At 42.1% G+C, this 21,453-nt stretch overlaps 2 protein-coding genes across 4 annotated transcripts in view; one reads left to right on the plus strand and one right to left on the minus strand.

The window, feature by feature from the left end:
* The first annotated feature begins 428 nt into the window (after positions 1–428).
* b3gat1a (beta-1,3-glucuronyltransferase 1 (glucuronosyltransferase P) a) lies at positions 429–13,034 on the plus strand. Its single transcript, XM_071909636.2, has 4 exons — positions 429–540; positions 3,085–3,596; positions 10,306–10,602; positions 12,948–13,034. The coding sequence occupies exons 1-4, from the start codon at positions 429–431 to the stop codon at positions 13,032–13,034; spliced, it is 1,008 nt and encodes a 335-aa protein (XP_071765737.1).
* The window catches only part of LOC139919787 (beta-galactosidase-1-like protein 2), a 33,085-nt gene continuing 17,153 nt past the window's right edge, over positions 5,522–21,453 (minus strand). The window contains exons 17-20 of one of the 3 annotated variants that reach the window (XM_071909632.2): positions 20,623–20,737; positions 18,791–18,907; positions 18,261–18,356; positions 5,522–5,588 (exon numbers count right to left, since the gene is read on the minus strand). In XM_071909632.2, the coding sequence (XP_071765733.2) occupies positions 18,270–18,356; positions 18,791–18,907; positions 20,623–20,737 (319 nt within the window). In that variant the 3' untranslated portion in view covers positions 5,522–5,588; positions 18,261–18,269. Of the gene's footprint in view, positions 5,589–13,632; positions 13,760–17,090; positions 18,357–18,790; positions 18,908–20,622; positions 20,738–21,453 lie in introns of those variants that run through there. The other 2 variants (XM_071909633.2, XM_071909631.2) reach the window with 2 other exon arrangements.

The following is a 21,453-nucleotide window of genomic DNA, read 5'->3' on the forward strand; positions in this document are numbered from 1 at the left end:
TTGACCTTATACCACAACAACTTTTGACAGGCTGTTACATGGGGGCAGCAGTCACATGAAAACACTGTCTTCAAAAAGTCAACTTTTCAGAAATAATTTTCTGATTGATGATGATACAATGGGTTTCATGGACCCTAAGGTCCCTGTAAACCATGTAAAGCCTGCAGTGCAAGTAAAAACCACGACACAAAACATCACCAAAATTGGGCGTTTTTGCCCGAAAGCAGAAATTTGACGGTTTGTATGTTGTATCTCCCAGTATATACTGGAGTTTTGGAGATAAGGTCCTCAAAGTGAGACTTGACTTGAAATTCTAAGAAATAAGTTATAGTTAGTCTGACATCGCTTCAGAAGGAATTTATCTTCATCTGTGCGTCTTCCTCTCCTTGTTGAACAGGTAATGCCGAGCCACATAACCAATCCTGGAGATGCCGAAGAGAAGAGATATTCTTGCCATCGTGTTGATCGTGTTACCCTGGACTCTGCTCATCACCGTTTGGCACCAAAGCGCGATCGCTCCACTCCTCGCCATCCGCAAGGGTATGCAGCGCACTCCATCCTGCCTTTCACTGGCTTTATCATACATGAAGAGGGCCCTCGAACCTCGCACTGCGCTCCAGGTTTAAACAATAGGCCATTCATTTAGAGGCACTCACTCTAAATGAATGCCATGACCATGACCATCAGCTTCATCAGATCTCAACAGCACTTGTTCAGTCCTTATAACCCCATCAGTGTGGATTGTTTGTGTGCATGAAATAGAAGTTACTGTACCTCATAAATTAGTAATTTACAAAAGTATTGACTGTTTACCTGTAATTAATATACCTATTTGCTAGAAAATAATTATAGATTAGGAAATTAAACTGAAAGAATTAAACAGACCTACATACAATGACTTACAGACCCATTTTAATAAGGCATACAGGTAAAATGTGGTAAAATAATGTTATCCATGAAATACACACTATTATACATAGTGTATGATTATGGGATTTTTTTATATCATACTGTCTTTCTGTCAGCTGAATAGAATTAATTGTTCAGTCGTGTCTAATCTGCATGCCTTTGTCTTATAGGCTGTCAATAGTTTCCCCAGAACTGTATGTTTCAATACTGTACTGCATTCACAGCTTATCCGCCTTGGCTTGTCTATTGTTTCTGCTTTGAGTGAGGCTAAATCACACACAGCATATAGTATACAGCAGTTTGTTTCACAGTTTAACTACCCCCCAAACCCCCAACACACACACACACACATACACACACACACACACTCTCTCGCTCATCAAAATTTAGTGCAAATGAATTCAAGAGTTCCTTTAATCAACAATTTAAAATTTTAAACATGTCTCCCTTATGGTTACCAGACTCGATTTTGCATCTACGTGGTTTGAGTGATACAGTAATATCCAGTCTGCACACTGTATACAAGCCTAAGTCATTAACACACACTCATGAGCCTCCCAATCATCCAGAGAGACCACAAATCAACAGTGTGAAATGTCAAGTATGCCGCACAGTAAACAAAACCAAATTAGAGTGACAGCAAATCAATAGAGCTCTTTCCCCCTTCTTGTAAGGCCTGAAATGTGAAATGCACATCGGGGACTAACAAACAAAAAAAGCAGGTTTACACAAATGACCCACAAGCAGTCTGGAGTCGAACAGAATTGACAAATAATTCTTAGGGACTTTTTGTGCAGAGTTTGGTGCAGTTTATCTTAACACTTAAGATAGTGTCTGATAAACAGAAAAGTATACTAAAATTGACTCTGGAATACTATAAATGTCTTGCACCCACTGTACTGTCCTCTGGAAAATCCCATCCATCTGCTACTCAACGTTAAACCCAAAAACTAAGATTTTTTCCCCCCTCACCAATTCACTATCTCATGAAAAAAAAATGTGCATCTACAATGAAATGCATAAATTAATGTAAATGCCTTACGTGGCACGGCGGAGACACAAAATATATAAAATAAGAATTATCTGCCAATACTATTTGACCCAGCTCTGCCCACAGGCTTCCTTTTGTTTGCTCTTAAAAGAAGAGCTAGAGGTTTTGGCAGGGTGCTTGCTGGCAGTCTGTGTTGAACATCTGGCCATCAGCAGATTGTGTTAATCTATGTGCTGCAGAAAAATCCTCTTTATGTTTGAGGTGCGAATGGAGCTCAAGCTGAGCAGTGACAAAGATTGCCATTAACTGTGGCACAATGAAGAAAGAAATTAATGACCTTAATGATTCTATAATTATATTCTATCCATCATAACCGAGCTATTGGGGCCATAATATCATCCCCTTTACCACAGGGGTAAACTCACTATGTTTTTTCTGCCACCACCATTTCAGCAGAGTGATTCACGACTGTTTACTTGATTTTTTTTTTCTTTTTCTAGTCAGATTCTTCTTGCTTATACTTATCCAGTATATTGCCCTTACCTTCTTACAGTAGGAGCAGCAGCTGCAGGGATCTTTGATTTTCTGCTAATCCTGTGTGCATTGACTATCACATGACCCACATGACCGCAAAGGTTGGCTAATCGAGGCCTGAATCTCACCCTAACCCTAACCTACTCTTCTGCACTGACCCTATGTAGCCGTTTTATCATTCATGCTGTCTTAAAAAAGAAAACAATAAGTTGTGAGAGGTTTTACACACATCCAATATCTTTTTACAAGAGCCGGACAAAAGCGAAAGTCAACAGAAAGGAAGGCATGTCTGCCATTTTGCTGCTCCCTCCTATCCACAGTTCTTTTTCTTCATAAAGAAAAGGAAACCCCTGAAGGAAGTTGCCGCTCTCAGGCAACAGCACACAGCTCATCTCCCCCTTCCCTCCCCCTGCGCTGTCTCTCTGTCCATCAGCTGTGTTATCCTCTCACAGTGCCTGCTTTCGCTTTTTGCAGCCTGTCACCACCTAGTAAAAGAGATCTTTATCATACCAGAGAGGCTTGCAGTCCACCGCCACCGGCTCTCAGGTACACTTTACCCCCATTGGGTTTAAGTCACCTGAGGAAAATACACAAAGGGCAGCCCAAGGTGTGCTAATGCCTTACATGTCTTCTCATCCCCAAATCTACAGATGACGGCGTCGAGGGCAAGAAGGAGGCGGGCGGCCAGGCGCAGGACTCCAAGGAATACTGTGCCTCGGATAAGGACATTGTGGAGGTGGTGAGGACAGAGTACGTGTACACGCGGCCGCCGCCCTGGTCCGACGTGCTGCCCACCATCCACATCATCACCCCCACGTACAGCCGGCCGGTGCAGAAGGCGGAGCTGACGCGGCTGGCCAACACCTTCCTCCACGTACCCAACCTGCACTGGATCCTGGTGGAGGACTCCCAGAGGCGAACGCCTCTCGTCACGCGGCTCCTCCGAGACACGGGGCTCAACTACACCCACCTCAATGTAGAGACGCCCAGGAACTATAAGCTGCGGGGCGACACCCGCGACCCCAGGATCCCGAGGGGCACCATGCAGCGAAACCTGGCCCTGCGCTGGCTGAGGGAGACCTTCAACGCCAACAGCAGCCAAGCGGGGATCGTCTACTTTGCCGATGATGACAACACATACAGCCTGGAGCTGTTCGAGGAGGTTAGTGTCGCTATACAGCATCAGTAATGCTCATTTTATGCATTGTTTGTTTTTAAGTGAATTATAATGAACACACCAAACGTGTTGTTTTGTTAGATTGGGTGATTAAAAGGACGTGACATGACAATGAGCACACACATGCACACAAACACACACACGCACACACACACACACACATCCATGTGTCACCATCGTTCCTATTAACAAACCAAGTGTTTGTAACTGAACATTTCCATCATCCTGAACATTATTACTACATATTAATACAGTAGCCTATATTACTAACTGCAATATTCACAAAAAACAATACAATCATAAAAACTAATAAATTGAGATGGTTAATGAATTCCAATTTTTAGGTGTATTTTTAGACTCCAAACTCAATTTTGACAAACATGTTGACAAGACAGTAAAACAATTTAAATTACTTCAAGTTAATTGGACACCACATACCAATCAAAGCAGCCCAGTTATACATGCATGCAATAATTTTTTCACATTTATCTTGTGTTCACATGAGTGATACAGTGTGGAGCCAAGCCTCCCTGATTATAATTAAGCCTATTACATCCCTGTATAACCAAGCAGTAAAAATAATGGATAAAAAACCCATGAGATGGCATCACTGTCACACATTGAAGCGGTACAATTTGCTCAGTTTATATAGTTTAATTCAATTTTCATACCTCAAGCTGGTTTTGAAATGGTTACAAAATTTAGCACCTGATATTTTATGCAGATTTATCAGCAGGCAAAATAGCAGTAGGACCACCAGGAGCTCAGCAAGTGGCAATTGTATAATTTCACACTGCTTCCTTTGGGCAGTCAGCTTTTTTAATAAAGTGTTGTCAAATGTGGAATACACTACTCTAACTGAAATTAAATTAATCCAAGACATTAAGGTTTTTAATACATATGTTAAATGCTGGCTGAAGCCAAATCAGAGCTGCATGCATTTTTAATCATCTCATTATTAATGACTTGCTTATTTTATTGCAATTATTGTATTATTTGTTGGTCTTTTCATTTCTCCTTCTTTAAATTATGCTTCCTAATTTAATTGTAATTGTAACTTCAATATTTCTTCAATATTTGCTTCAATACTTTTTTACATTCTTTTTTTTTTCTTTATCTTCTTTTCTTAAGAAAAAGCCTAACTAGCTACAGGAGTTGGAAACTAGCTGTAAGCTCTGTATGAAGAACTGCATGAAGATCCATCAGCTTGTTTGTAACCAGTTGAAGTGGCGCTATGTTCATTTGCATTGTCCCTATCAAATAAACTAATAAATAGATAAGATAATGCATACATATTTTGATAATCAAATAGGCATCACAATATTTTTAGTGTATTTTTGGGTGGCAATGTTTTGATTTTTTTTTTCCAATACAAAAAAATCAGGGCATTGCTGATGATATATATACCATACTGTATATGTTCTTTGTATAATTTGTATTGGAGAAAAAAAAAATCAAAAGTTCAATATATATTATTTGTTTTGTTTTTAAAATGCATGCCTTCTTGTGGATCCATCCTAGCATCTTTAAATGTGTGGATAACACAATATATTATACTGCAGTATACTGCCCAGCCATATACTGAAGGCATCTGTGGCATATTGTTTACAGGGGGAATTGACCAATATATCCTGAAGTATTGAAGCATTTTTCTGGCTCTTAACAAGCGTAGTCAGGGATCTGCAGCTACTGGAGAGAAGTTTGGGCATGTAATCAGTACATCTCAGGCCATCCATCTTGACATCAGTTGAATTACCTGAGCGGACACGGTCTAGGTCCTCTGAGTATTAGCCTCAAGTCTTGTTAGTGGCGCAGACGGGGGTCGTAGTAAATGGAGCGCTGGGTATTGACGGGGCCTGTCATTACCTTTCTCTGGGAATCAGCCGAAGTGCTCCGTCTCCCTCAGAGGCCCTCCATCACCTCCAACAGGCCTATTTATGGGCTAGAGTAACAGCCCCGAGGGGCCTGGGACAGGTACTGAGAGGGAGGGAGGGAGGGAGGGAGGGAGAGCGATAGACAGACTGAAAAAGAGAAACAGAAGTGTAGAGATGTGGGGAAAGAGAGAGAATAAGAGAGAAAGAAAATAGAGAAAGGAAGCAGTTCACTCCAACCTATAGCTTGCTGACAGCATAGTCAATATTTTCTGGTTTCTCATCGACCTGAGATCAGGTTTATAAAACGGATAGTTCCGGTCCTTGATTATGATTGGCTGAGCTGCGTTCGAAGCCGTTTTAAAATACTCTATAAACACACACCTGTGACCGCATTACATCAGTATTACTGCGCCAAACAAATTGTCTGTGTCTGCGTCTGTGTGTTGCTTGGCAACCATTCTGCTAAATGTCCTGAAGAACTACATTGCTTGGCGGAAGAATGATTATTTGTTATCAATAAATTATTGCATTTTTTGTTGCTGTGTGTTTATTTTATGAAACCTTGCCAGGTATATGTAGTAACTGTTTTATAAAATATAAAATAGAACAGCGTTGTTAGGCGTCGTGCCTAACAACGCCCCTTAGCTGTTCTAAAATCACTGTAAACCACGGCCTCGCAGGGCTTATTGCTTTAGTAAGTAACTCCTCCAGTATGGAGACAAGGTGGAAAGAGGAAGGCACACTGCTCTCTGTGCTAAAAATAGATCCATCGTTGTTTTGTTTTTTTGCTAATAAGATCATTTAAAGTAGCATGTACCTTTAGACCAGATGCAGTGTTGGTGGCACTACAAGAGGTGGGAAGATGAAAACAGAGTGATGCTGATTACTGACAAATCAATTTCCTGTTTCTGTTTTCACTTGATTAAACTAAGCTAAGGTAATTAATTTATGGTGAGCAGTTGCAATTTATTTAAATATTTAACTGTAAACAAGAGAAAATTGGCTTAGCGCTACATGCTCGCCAGCTGTGAGCATCTTAGCAAATGAAAATGTAACAATGAAAAGTCAAATCACCAACAAAAGCTCACTACTGCAACTAAACTAAAATGACTAACCTACACTTAGCAAGGCCTACTATGGTAACATTACATCCTCAACAAAGGATTAACTCACTTACAATGAAGAAGTCCAACAAACATTATGCAGGGTGTCTAATTATCCCTTATTTCATTCATCATGTGAAGGTCCAAAGGTAGGAATAATTACATCTCAGCATATTCAAGCAAAATGATGAATTCATTCCAATGCTGCCTGTAATCAAAACGTGGAAATTTCCATGCTACAGTGTAATATCACACATGCTGGTATTTATGAGTATCTTCTAAACTATTAATTGCAAGTAAACAAACCAATATGTCATTCTTTTCAGCTTTTCAAACCATATTTCAATAATACATGGACAACAACTAATCGTCTCTCTGAAAACCAATGAAAGAGAAATGAAGTCAAACATCAGAGGTGATGGAAACAAATGTACTATTCAGGAAAGAATACCCCTTTTTAAGGAAAAGCAACAACGTACCACTGACATATTACTTACTCTACAATTAAGCTTGCACTAAAAAGAAAAATGATTTAGACCACATCATTGCATATCACCAATAAATCCACAGCTTCTCTACTGCAGCACCAGTGATGTGAATTCACCTCAGCTGACAACACACTGCAGACAGATCACTTAACACGACACAACACAACACTACAGTGGCAGCTCTGAAAGGAATAAACCCCCGGCTAGCTGAATCGTTATGACTGAACTTACATCAGATCTGTTGCCTTCTAACGGGGCTGCAGAGGACTCGCACTGTCTTAGCTGCCTGCCGCTCTATGAATTCAATCTCAGTCTCTCTCGCCCCAGCCATTACTGTCACCAGCGCCGGCATCCATCTTTTCTAGTTGGTATCTATGGGACACAAGACAAGCCAGTGGCTAATATAGATGTTTATACAGCGAAAACAAGCTAGGTTTTCTCGTAAACATAACCCAAAGGCTATCCGGTTGCAGGTCCATGTTTTATTTCCCGTTTGTTCGCTTGGAATTGCCACAAGAAAAATCAAGTTACTAGCACAGGCATTTCAGACTTGCACAGTTCAACAAGAAACTGAAAATATAACATTCTCATAATGGCACCAGCAGTTGTAGAAGCGTCCATTCTTGCCCATATATATATAGTTTGTTTTTAAAGCATGCTTTTTAGGTCAGGCCTTAATGACGGGAGCCACGCATGCTGTATATGAAGAGACTTGTGCAGAGACTCTGAAAATTAAAATAATTCATGAAAAATGCATTTCCCACAGTTAAACTACATCCCTGTAAAAGGACTACATGAATTATTAAGGCTTCATAAGAAATGTTTATGTTGCCTTTCCGAACTACAAAGCTATTTACTGTATGGCACACCTGTTTCTATCCTGCCTTCTCTGTCCTGTTTGAGCCTTTGAGAAGAAGTGCCAACAACCTGAAGCCCTGAAAATGGAACAACCGCTCAATGAAGACCGTTTCATTTTAGTATTTTCAAAAGATACTGAATTTGAATGAATAGAAAATTGACTACATTTGCAATGCAAATTATTAGTCAGTATCAATCGGCTTTATTTAGCTTATAGGCTGTAAAAACAGTTTAAATAAAGTCGGTTCAATATTTAATGACAAATGTAACAGGATCCCCAGAGCTGAACAACTTCTCCACCTTTGTGTTCTACGGGCAAAGATCCTAATCCACAGAATCCTCCGACGGTAGTAGTGGGTGACAATTCAATTTAGCTTCATCTTCACGGCACCCCCAAACACAGATTAATGTACCTGGACGCCTGCCTTCTTTCCCTTTTCAGAATTTGTGATTAGTTTTCTTTGTATTGCCTACTCTGACTTTGGAAACACTGGCGCCTCGTCTCTGTAGGCCTCCCACTAAATGGAGCGGGAAACAGAGCTTAAATGCACACATACACAAGCACACACACACACACACACACAGCCACAGAGAACAGGAGAACTCAGTACAAACACATCATATCTGCCAAAATGGGGCAAGCAGAACTTTGTTGCATTTTCATTTGCTTGGCTGCCAACGGAAGAGGGGCTTTGTGCTGTTTTACCCAGGCTGCTATTCCCACCAGAGGCAACAGGCGGAACACTCATTTTCACATTTTCAGTATAGATGATGGAATGTGACAATCCTCTTGACATCGCATGCAGACAGTCTGATTTATGCAAGTTATAGCTATGAGGGAGCAACACGCGACGCTTGGGCAAGATGGTTTTGGCGGTCGCCTAGAGCTTAGAGAAGTGGGCCGGTGTCCAGCAGGGCGCTGGTTTGAATCGTGGCCTGGCTAGGAAAACCTGGCTACAGGCGAGGTGACATTGAGCGTCTTAGTGGAGCTGCGCAGCGGCCAACAGGAGAACACCCTCCTTTTACTGGGCAACACCCAGGTATGAATGTGGGAAACTGTGTGAGAGCGAAGCAGGGCTTAGCTGAAAAGGGACGTGTGTGTACTTAGTTCAGTTCGATTTCCTTTAGATAAATATAAGATTAAAAAAAGTGGGAAACGTGGTCAGTGCCAGTCCTGAGATAATTAAGGAAAGAGAAGGAAAGAGGATGTGGAGCTGCTATGAGGAGAGATGGCCAAAAATCACGTGACCCCTTTTGCACAAGGTGATAGCAGCGCAGACACATGCACACATGCACATAAACACACTTTTTCTTCTTCCACTGTTAACACCCAGAGCTCATTAAGATAGAATATCCTGCCAAATCTTATCTGGGTGGCTGGCAGTCGTTTTCTCTAAAGCTCATGAATTCCCATAAAGCCCCGGCCCGCTACATGCTGTACAAACTCTGCTGCTCTCTGATCCCCTGAGCTGACCGCACACCGGTTCATCAGATACCAATCTAATACAGTAACTGAGATGCAAAGGACTGTTTCCACTTGATGTGCACCGACACAAGACACGTACTTGAAGAGACACAAAACGCCTGCTTTAACAAACACATATATGCATATTTTAACAAATACACGTATGCATGTACAAACAAGCTTGCATGCAGATGCAAAAAAATATGCGTGCACAGATAGCACGAGCTCGCACACGCACCTTATTTTTAAAAGACCTTCCACTACAAAGGGACCAGCATCATTATTTCTGGTGCATTGAGTTTGATTAAATGACTCTGCTGTGTTTCTAAACCTCCTTCTTCCCTCATTATAAAAACGTCCTTTTTATGACTGCGGCAGCTCTCGCCGGCGATGGTGAAGAAACAGTCACAGAGCGGCAGACAAAGAAAGGGCGGTGAGATCTTTTGATGCTGGAAGATTAAAGGACAAAGCAGGGGCTTAAGAGGAAGGAAGCGCTCTACCTTTCAAGAATCTCCTCAGCCAACCAGCGACTCAGCCACTTGCTATAATGGTCCGGCTCTTCCAGGCCCTCTTGGCACTGTCCACATTTACTCTTATAAAAGATGGTCACGTCTCATCATCTCATCGTAGCACACCTATTGAACAATGTGTGATTTGCCTTGGCCTAACAGTTTGTCAGCTGCACCCTGTACGGCGGCCTGGTCAATATTCACCATCTTTCAGAATGGATTACAGCAGCGGCTGTAAACAGCCTCCGCCCATGCTGTTGTAACACTGGCAGTTGATGCTCTAATAATCAAACACAGTGTCTCACTGTCATGTACGCTTTTTCAGATGACTAATTCTCTCTCTTCCCCCATCCATTCCCCATCTCTCCTCTCCTCTCCTCTCCTCTCGTCTCCCTAGATGAGATCGACTCGGAAGGTTTCGGTGTGGCCCGTGGCCTTTGTGGGCGGCTTGCGGTACGAGTCACCCAAGGTCAACGCAGCCGGAAAGGTCTACGGTTGGAAGACGGTGTTCGACCCCCACCGGCCCTTTGCCATTGACATGGCTGGCTTTGCCATCAACCTGAGGCTCATCCTCTTCAAGCCTCAGGCCTACTTCAAGCTTCGGGGGGTGAAGGGAGGCTACCAGGAGAGCAGTTTGCTCCGGGAACTCGTCACACTCAATGACCTGGAGCCTAAAGCAGCGAATTGCACTAAGGTAATTCTGTTTTTTGCTGTTTTTTTTTATTTAATTAATCCAGGGAAAGTTTGCTGAGCATGCATAAGCTTTTTCAGCCATGTCACCACCATGGCCAGTACAATTCTTCTACTCTTGGCCACTAAGCAGCTTGACTGACAGCGTGATTTTAACGGTCTTGCTCAACACAGTGGTAGTTGTCAAAGGAGGATTATAACGGTTATTCACATTTTCCAGTCGGTGTGGGAATTCAAACCAATGACCTAACATGCCAGGTGACCTTGAAAAGGTCTTGCTAAATTTGCCAGATTTTTAATAAGTCCTGGAATGTTTTGCTCAATTTATTGCACTATGGTAATTCAGATAAGGAAATGAATCCATATTTTTCCAGAACATTCAAATTAGGCTCTACTATATCACTCTAGGCAACAGAGAACATCATTATTTTTCATGAGCTCTATAACAGCAAACTTTGTAGCTTCACACTTCTGACATCATGGCATGCACATATTCATGATGAGGCAAGATACCGCTCATGTTTAGATGCAGTCATACACAAAAACACAATGAAGCATAACTTCCCATGAATAGATGAATCAACAAGAAAGTAGGGGACAATTCTACAGACCACAACACTTCTACTTCTATTATGATAAAACCTAATTCCTCAAAATTTGATTGCAGCGTTACATAGTTGGTGGTTGGCAGCAAATTAGGTTATTTTCCTTGATCGCCAATCAGGCAAACGGGACATATCTATATGTTTCTGATGCCTCAAATTGGTTACAATGGCCAAGCCCACCTGAGCTGAAAAGCTTAAAAAAATAAACAAATGGGAAGTACCTTAAATGCAAAAAGTACGTTTATTAATGCTCCATATAAGCACACAAATTCAACCCATCCTTTAGGCTACTGGCTTACACCTCCTCCTCCACACACTGAGTCCTGCATTCCTCTTCAACATGTACTAAGTGTGAGATCCTTCAATTTCTTGGCAAAACTGGTACGAAAACATTGAGATTCTCTGATGATTAGAATTCAAGTTAGTGTGAATTTGTTGCTGAAAAGTTAGACCGCATTGCTTAGATTACTTGCACGGCCCACCTCCACACATTTATGCCCTTACACACACACACACACACACACTTGAGTTAGAAACTGCAGGGTAGCAGTGGTATAGTTGTTCTTCTCCAAGCCCACTCCACCATTCCTGCCCACGGCCCTTGGTCTGGGTCGTTTCACTAAGCCTCTCTCTGGGCAAAGAGGAGTCAGCCAGAGGGCTTCAGCTAGCCACTATCAGCACCACCAACACCCCTACACACACACACACACACACACACACACACACAGAGGGAGAGAGAGAGAGGGAGGTGGAGAGAGAGAGAGAGAGAGGGGGGAGAGAGAGAGAGAGGCTACCTTCAGCCTGTTTTTCCTCCTGCACTCCTCCAGCCATTCAGAGGAGTAGATGAAAAGAGGGGATTCAGGGAACGGTTGAGAGAGCGGAATTGGAGGCGGGGGGTTGGGGTGGGGGGTTGGGGAGGGGGGGGCCGGCTAGGGACGTCATACTGATTACAGATGAGCATAGGGATGGACAGAAGGGAGGGAGGGAGGGCGAGAAGACGGCGAGCCGTGCACGGGCATCTCTCTTCCTTATAATCCACCTCTTCAGATGCGAGCGTGACTATTAACCTCCCCCCTACACCTGAGTAAAGTGGGAGTGGGCTCCTGGCACATCTCAAACACGCCCCATGCATAATTCATGACCGCCGCCACGGCGAGATGAAAGGGAAGAGCGTTCCAACACCGAGGAGAGGAGGGAAAATGAGCTCGGCACTTTTCATGATTCCCCCCCCCCCTCATTCCCCTTGCCATCACTTTCCTGGATGTTTGGCCGGTCTCTGGGGCCAAATCATCCCACTTGATAGCACCCTGTGTTACGTACCTAAAAGAACTGTGCTGTTCTCCTCGCACAGAGCAGCAGCGTTATTGCCAAGAGAAAGCTCATACATACAGTGTAGAATCATTTTGAACAGGCTCTCAGTAGAAGGCAGCCATTACTCTCTGGTCAGGAGAGGATGTAACAGCACACGGAGAGGGCAGTGTTATATCTGTAAGCTGACACACTGGTGCGGTCCCTATTCACTCCCTTCTAATGCAGAGTTCATGCTCAAGTAGCTCTTTACAGACAGACGAGCCCCATGGTCCTGCATGTACTGTCCTAGCTATAAGTGGGAGTGAATGCTTTGAAGAACATCAGGCACAGCGGGAGCTGAAAGGGAGAGCAGAGTGAATGAGTGCATTAGGAGAGGAGCATGTTGCTAATGCTGTTTGTGTTTCGTGCGTTTCTATGTGGTTTTCCTCACCAGATACTTGTTTGGCACACAAGAACAGAGAAACCCGTCCTTGTAAATGAGGGGAAAAAAGGATTCACAGACCCCAACGTGGAGATTTGACCGCATTTCCTCCAGAGCATGGTAAATAATGACAAGCAAAATATTACTATTAGTGAGTTGAACCCTGTTTTTCACAATCCGTGTCTCCATTGCCTCAAGGTGTAAACCTCCTTACACCTTTCATCCACATCTTCCCTTCATGAATGCAGTGGATTAAATAGGTGAAATCAAAATGGGATGATCACCTTCATCTGGACTCACCTGGTTAGTCTATAACAAGAGCAGGTGTTCCTAATATTTTGTTCATCCATTTTGCACTGCGGTTTCTATTAAGATGCAATTATGGCAGCTGTTGTCCATGATTAAATGACATGAATGAAATAAACAGGCTTAATTGACTCAAATTAAGCCTTTGTGCTCTTTCTCAGCATATCTTTCTCCATTCTATTCCAGGTGGTTGGCTTTGGACCCCGGGAGGAGAAAAAAAAAACGAGACAGTCTCTCTCGCTCAGTACAAACAGCGCTCACGTCTTAATCATCGGAGAAAAGGACTGCCTTCGAAGGGGGGTTTTAATCCTCTTGACTGAATCTAAACACTTTTAATATATGGATTAAAACAGTACAAATGTATCATATTAAAGCACAGATTAGTACAAGAAGGCAGTATTTATCAGGTCCAAGTGCTGACATCACGAGCGCCGAGCTGACGGCATGAAAGGACGCCCCTCTGGATCGGAGTGGATGTACTCTGCACCCGCACGGTGTAACAGCCCACCGGAGACAACCTAACACAAGTGACAGCACAATTAAAAAAAAAAGCATAGAGCCAGCCAATTCAACCAAACACATTCAACAAAAACAAAGAATACCACCCTCCCTCCCTCCCTCCCCCCCCCCCAAAAAAAAAAGAATGAAAGAAAGAAAAACACGCATGGGTCTGGATCTGCACATGGTCAAGCTCAGCACCAGGAAAATGACTGAGCAAAGTGACAGATTCCACTTGAGTTTGGACTGGAGTATTGATAATGGATGTGAGGACGCGGCCTGCATCATCAGTCTGGACAGAGACTTGGCAACAAGGACAACCCATCTCTCAAATGGATTTTACTTTCAGCAAACAGACATAAAAAGGGAAGGAATGTCCTTTTGTATAACTAGGAAAATGTTTGCTTTAACTTAATTTAATTGGTTTGGGTGTTTACAGGCATTTTACTTGCTAGTTCAATACTACTGACGCTTACCTACATTTGACTCTTGGTTTATCATTGTCCATTTTATAGTATCATTATAACTCATGCATCTAAGCGACCCATACACTTGAAATGACTGCTGTCTGAAATGGATCCCTTATGCTTGGGAGCTGAAACCTACATGTAAACATTCAAATTCCCAACACTCTACTTAGCACTTAAAAATACGCAGACAATGTTCCTTTGTGGCAACATGTGTAAATAATAATTTAACATGAGAACAATCAGAGGATTAGTGGCAAATTTTCTTGGATTCAAATGAAAGAGCATTGTAATTACTGTATTTATATGTAAAAACAAAAAAAAAGGTTGTTTTTTTTTTTTTCTCTCTCCCCCGGTTAATTCCTCACTGACACATGACAAGGCACAGGTTCACCCAAGTTTTACCACATGGAAAGAGTAATAGCACATCACCAAACTGATTTGGTAACACTCAATATGAAGTCCAGTTCATGACACATTCATAATGCCTGAACAAGAGCTTTATATCAGCTACATGGCAGATTCATGAATGCTGACCCAATCCTTATGTGAGCGCTCATATAAAGTGGTGGAACAGTGTGTCAGTTTAGCGAGTTAAAATCCCCCCTTGTTTATGTGCATCAGCCATCGGTTAACAAGGGTCAGCTGGCAGTGTGCAAGCATACCATCTAGAAAAGAGTGGGACGAAAGAACATCATAAATGTTATGTACAAAGATAAAAGCCAAGAAATCTGCAGTTGGTATCCAAAACTCCAGGTTTATGATTTGACATTGACACTGTTGGTCCCTCTCCTTTCTCCGATACAGTCTGCTGTATGCATAATGTATAGGAGACAGAAATGGCCCTCAAAAAATGCAAGCTAAGTCTGTTAACTATCACAAACACAAATGAACGTGTGTACTTTAATGAAACTGGTCTGGTGTATGTTAGGAATATTAGATTAACATAATTTATGCATGGCCCAATATATTTTGTTATTCATAAAAAACTACGGCTTCCACTCAAGGACTGGGACTATACATGCTACTTTGAAGCGACAGCAGGCTAATGAAAAGCACAACAAAAAATAAAGAGTCTGAATCTTATTTTCGATAATAATTCGATAGTTAACTCAACAAAGCATCGTCAGTATTATGGATTGATGTCGGTATTACATGGGTTCTTTTTCTATAAGTATCCATCTGTCTTGGGGAAACGGTATCATAAAAGGGGGTTACTGCAATCCCACAATAGAAATCCTCAATCGGTAACTATGAAGTTATATAGCTGAACACTATAACAAAGTTATTCTACACCTCATATAACAGAATCTCTCCTCTATTTGATAAATCATCCGTCTAGTGCAATACACAGTGGTGGTTCTTATCTAACATAACCCAGCAGAAGTAGCTGGAGATAATTCAAACATTGAGCCTCTGTACTGTTGCCAGATTATCTCCGTGCAACGCCCCCCCCCCCACCCCACCCCCCCCACCCACTCGCCCCCATCACCCAAAATACACTGCTGCAGTATGAAAAGTTACAAAGACATTACAGCCTCTCGGGTGCATCAACTGGAAAAACCATGTTATTACATATTTTGCTTGGAATATGATAAGATACAGATCCAAACAATGGCTGTATTATATCTCATGTCGAACTGGCTGTTTTCCATTGACTGCATGATATTGGGTTGCACTGGGACCTGCCATTGAGATCACAGACAGAGAATCTATCTTCTGATTTATTCTGTTCTTCAACTTGTCAACTCCCATTATTTATTAAAAATCAATCTTAATATATTTATTTATGTATTTATTTCAAGTGTGGATGTGCAATTGAGCTACAGCAGTGTTCACAAACACTCAAACACACTAATTATCATAAAGGGCAATATAGGTTAGCGTTACCGACAGGCAGACGCACACCGTCTCCTTCACAGCACTGCTGATGATCCATGTTTATTCATCATCCGTGTTACAGCCTTTAATCTCAATGAATTGCTCCACCTGAAATGTTCTGAGCATTGGAAAGAATTGAGTGAGGAGTTGTGCTCTAAAATACTGTGTAACCGTTTTGGAAAAAGTCATTACCTGATGTTCAGCATTCATTTATCTCTAAAATATTGAGGACCCAGTGTGTAAAAGAGTTATCATGTTGTCAATCGTACTTAAGTTCCCCACTATCCTTTAAAAAAGCAAAATAACTTGTTTTAATTTTGTGCTATCAACAAGCTTCACAAGAGCAGGTAATCATTTTCTTTCTTTTTTTTTTCTTTTTTTTTTAAATGGTGGCTTTCATCTCATTTTGAAGTGAAACTCAATTTCCCCTCTCATCGTATGAAGGTTGCTCATGCCAAGATGCAGGCAAATACAATTCACAGCCCAGTGGGGCAGAGCAGCATGTGGCTGGACCGGTCAGACAGGTTTCTGTGATGTTATGATGTTACGCCGTGATGCTTCCTGAGGCAGGTTTGAGGCGTGACGCGGCATCATGCACAATACACTGAACATCCCACATCAGATTTCAACTATTTTTGACTCCAGCAAATGAAGCACCAAGCAATATCTAGCACTCGCAAAGATTTCTCGAGTCAAACAGAACCCACCGACATATCACTCTGGCAGTACAGATCATTCAGTATTTAATGTCATTTATTGATCATTGCCCCCTGAGGACTTCTCTAAGGCACAATACACTTTACACAAGTCCTCCCTTTCCTCATGTCTACTGTCATCATCCGTCCTCATGTGATTCACACTTCTGCATGTGACTCTTAAAGTTGTTCATTTGCCACAGCAACGCCGTCTCAGAGAGAGACGTTAGTTGAATCAAGAGAAATAAACAACTGAGAACAACCTGACCTGTGCCCCTCTATTGTGTCTTCACACCACACGTCTTTATACTGTATGCAGACACATTGCATGTTTCTCTAGCCTTACACCAGGCAAATGTGGCCTGGAGGCACGAGTGAAGGGCTCAGTGCCTTGCTCAAGGGCATATTGATATTAGCTTCAGGCTACAGCTGTCTCCTAATGCATATTTTACAATTACATTAAAGGAGAGGGATATTTCCCTCAGTCAGTACTACTGAATAATATGTCACTCAATGGTAAGTGAAGCATTTGTAAAATTCTTTGATATTCCATGAATTCGCCAGATAATTTGTCAAACTCCCCGACCTTCCCTGTCTGGAATCGACTACTGGAAACCATCGCTATTATGGACGGATTATCTGTCAATATTAGATTGTGCAGTGCCATTCACTTGATTCACAGTGCTTAGTTTTCACAGTTACATCGCCTTGCGGTGTCAATCTTTACAGGAAGAGAGCTGTGATGATATCCAGACCGGCCATGTGAAGCGCAGAACAGAAACGGGCTTCAAATGCAGCCTGTGATCTTGACTTCTCTGCGGGAGCTCGCCAGCGTATCATAAGAAGGTACATTTGAAAAGCTACCACTGTTACTGTATATCAAATAGGCTCTCAACATGCAAGATAAATAAAGCAGTTCACATGCTTCCTTGGCCTTGGCAAGAGACACAGAGGTCAAGCCAATCTTTATTCACAGTTCTTTTCACACTGCCTTTATGTCATTTATAAATTCAAATGCTGTTTGGAAAAAGACTTTGTAATCATTGAGATCATTCTCTGTCACAGTCTCCTGGTCTCTGGTTATATGTAAGTGCGGGTTAATGTCCCGGTTATTTCATTACATAAAAATATTATTGCATTGCATGGCTACAGTTTGGTCTTGGCTTCAAACCATAACGACTTGCACCACAACCATAACAAACATGGATTCCACAGAATGTAAAGAAGTCACCAAATGGAACATTGCTGTGAGGAACTCGATCAGTCTGGATCATCACTGCGTTGGTGTTTTTTTTTCCGATAGGACACAAAATGTCACGTTCAGCGAAGTGTGTGACTTGTGAGTGCTGTGTGTCCCTGGCGGCCATCGGGGCATGAGTGGATAACGCTCACAGCCGTCGCCTCGGTCCTGTCCTCCACAGCTATTCTCCCATCAGCCTCCTCTCCTCTCCTCGCCTCGCCTCTCCTCTCCCCCTCACCTCCTGTCCTCACTGGACATCGACAGTCATGCCGTAGTCAGGGCTGCTGGCGAACTGGATCTTGCCATCTGCCTCCTGCTCTTCAAACACTACGACCTGTGATAAAGCAAAAACAACAAGCTTGGGCATGTAGTGGAGGTCAGGAAAGGAGAGGGAGAGTAGGTGGTGGAGCACTAAAGTCAACACATTCGCACATGCAGAGAAAGAGAGTTTGAGAGAGAGAGAGGGAGAGAGAGAGATGCCGCTCAAGGCCTTTTCCAGAAAGCACTGCCGAGTTCAGTAAGATCAAAGCTACTGGGGGGTTGAACATCAGTAGCTGTATATCATAACTGTTGACCTGTGTACAGTATCTCTCTTTGGCATGTGAGTGGAGCATATGACTAAAGAAGCGGTCAGTGGGTAGAGCGTGTCACACGTTTGTCTCACAGAATGACGGGGTTTGATTCCCACTGGGGCGACCCATGCTAAAGATGCACGCGCTGGAAGGTGACTCTGATAAAAGTCATAAAGTATTGGTTAGAAAGAAGTACCTGGTTGGTTCCCTTGTGCAGCCAGGGTCCCGGGACGTACAGAGTCTGCTGAGGACCGATGGACCAGTAGCGTCCCAGGTTCCTCCCGTTGATAAACACCACGCCTTTGCTCCAGCCCTGTGGACACAACCGGCGACTGTTCACTTATAAACAGGCAGGTAGTCTAAGCCAAATACAAATACATATTCCAACCATGCTGATGGTTGATGTGATTAAAACATGTGGAGTCCTGCGATATTAGTTGCATTATTGGAGGGTTGTTTGGATATTTAAAAATAGCATTTTAAGCCTGTAGAGTGGAGTTTGAGAGTTGTGAGTTTTGACCAGTATATCTTGGGTTGATGTTGAGCTGTTTACTGTACATCCAGCATTTGATTCTCAGCACTGGAAAATTGTGGGAAAGTTACATGCAGCAAAATATGACCATGGAAGCTACTGTATATGACAGGAGGGAAATGATCGGTGAAGAAGCATTTGACTTAAATCAATAATTCAAGTATGCAGGACTGCAGGAAATGGGAACATCAACACAGCATATTTTGCTGTGTATGTAAAGAGCCCAATCAAGCTGTTCTCATCTCATCACAGTAAGGGAAATAACATTATTGTGTAAATATATTCAGTGAATGATCAGTGAGCCAGCTGTTAATAAAGCGTCTCCCGGAGCTGTTTCTCTGGGGACTTCAAATCAAAATTCAAAAATTTGCAGATGTTTATTTAATATGTAGTTAACACTGAACCAGTAGGCACAGTCTAACAAGCAAACTCTCCTGCAGTCGTTTGGTCTTGTTCCTGGAAATATGATACACTAAGTCATAATAGTGTAACTTTTATCTGCTTCAAATCGGGAAGACTGTCTTTCAACCAGGATAAACACAATTTGACAGTCAAAATCACAAATATTGATTTATCTTTTAGTGTTTCTTTCGATTTTGCATCTTTGCTTCTTCCTTCATGTCACTCTCTGTTATGACTCTGTTTTCTGTAGACAGTCAAGTTCCCCACTGCTGAAAGAATGTAAAATACAGGAGACAGTGAGGAGCTCATTTATGTTGTCAAACTTCAGATAAATATCAAACAAAGGTTCAGTATGTGTCACAGTAGAATGTGCAACTGGTCATTAAATTGTATACAGGTGCCCTACCTATATATCATGATAATGACATTATCATGATAACATTGCTCTGGATAATGTCAATTACCACGTGATTATTTTGTGTTGATTACAATATGAGTCCCAACAGAAGCGTCACAGAAGAATACCATAAGTAAATTCTGCATTGCTCTTCAAGGCACTCTTATGATAGTATGATAGTATCATATTGTATCAGATCAAAAAAATGAATGCACACATATTGAATTACTGACCTGCTCAAAGATATTTTTCTTGTATTGAATTGCTAACTAGGTATCCAGATTCATATCAAATCAATCTCCGGAGGACAGATTCCCATCCCTGCTGGGTGAAGGAAGAACTCCTGATAATGATAACAAACTGGATTCTCCATAATTGAATGACCAATAAAAATTGAATGACCGAGTTCAGATAAAGATCATTTTCCAAAAAGGATACACCGAGTCTTAGAGCAGAACTCTTCAAATAATTTATAACAGTACGGACAGGTAGACCTCTGTTACATCCAGAAGCAGTAACTTGAAACTCCTACTGAAAGTCTTACCAGGATGGCTCTCTTCACTTGGAATTCCCTTTTCAAACTCTCATTTTGATATTGTGTGCGTATATCATTAACGGCACACCAATGAACCAGTGAAAACAACATGGACAGGAAGAGCTCTGTTCAGGGGAGAAGCTGATTGGCTGTCGTACTCACAGGCAGTCTGATGAAGGTGTCTCTGGGCTTGCCCTCCACATGCAGTTTGGCCTGGAAAAACCCTGGGAAGGCCAGCTGCTGACGCATCGACTTCCAGTGGCCTGAGCTCTTCACTCTGCAAAAGGGGAACACACTTTCCTTTTCATTTTGTCCAATCGTTACAGATAATGCTTATGCACATTAAGCTTTATAAGAGCACAGTTCAAACCTTCACTTATGTACTGTCTAGACCCTTTCTCTTGCGCGTTTTCTAGAAAATCTATCAGTCTTGACTTTTAGGAGGCTGTTTTGTTAATCTGCAGTATTTCATTTCCTATCCATACATGCCTACAGTAAATGTCAAGTGAAAGTTTGGACATGGACTGCAGGAAAAGGATTCAGATTTACTATCTTTATTTTGGCTTTAGGAAATATTTTGCCTCCAAGTAAACTCAAAAGATTGCAACAAAGACCATGATATCAGACCCTTTCCTACATTATGCATTTTCAGCGTTCCTTCATTCAATGCTTCCAGCCTTGACATTTCAGGAATGGTGCTGAGGTAGAGAAATTGTAATTTTGCAGCAGATGGGGGGAAAAACAACAGCTATGGCTAATCGTGAACATAAATCTGGATACAGTACATTACTAAGTACAAATGTAAACCTCTGAACAGAGCAGAAGGTCAGTTGTTTGTACACTGTTCTACAAATTCCACACAGTGATGGCTACATACAGGGGGAGGACAAAATAACATGAACACCTGATAATATCGACAATAACAATAACAATATCATGTAACTAATAAGGAATAGGGCCAACCTTTACCTTCGGAGTAGCTTCAATGCTCCT

The sequence above is a fragment of the Centroberyx gerrardi genome, chromosome 6 (assembly GCF_048128805.1).
Source record: "Centroberyx gerrardi isolate f3 chromosome 6, fCenGer3.hap1.cur.20231027, whole genome shotgun sequence".
Classification (NCBI taxonomy): Eukaryota; Metazoa; Chordata; class Actinopteri; order Beryciformes; family Berycidae; genus Centroberyx; species Centroberyx gerrardi.

What these genes read in the sequence shown, in the direction of transcription:
- b3gat1a (XM_071909636.2), top strand. Translation starts at nt 429, where the DNA reads ATGCCGAAGAGAAGAGATATTCTTGCCATCGTGTTGATCGTGTTACCC. An exon ending in GCCTGGAGCTGTTCGAGGAG is followed by an intron (nt 3,597 to 10,305) that starts GTTAGTGTCGCT and finishes TCGTCTCCCTAG; the next exon opens with ATGAGATCGACTCGGAAGGT. An exon ending in AAGCAGCGAATTGCACTAAG is followed by an intron (nt 10,603 to 12,947) that starts GTAATTCTGTTT and finishes TTTCCTCACCAG; the next exon opens with ATACTTGTTTGGCACACAAG.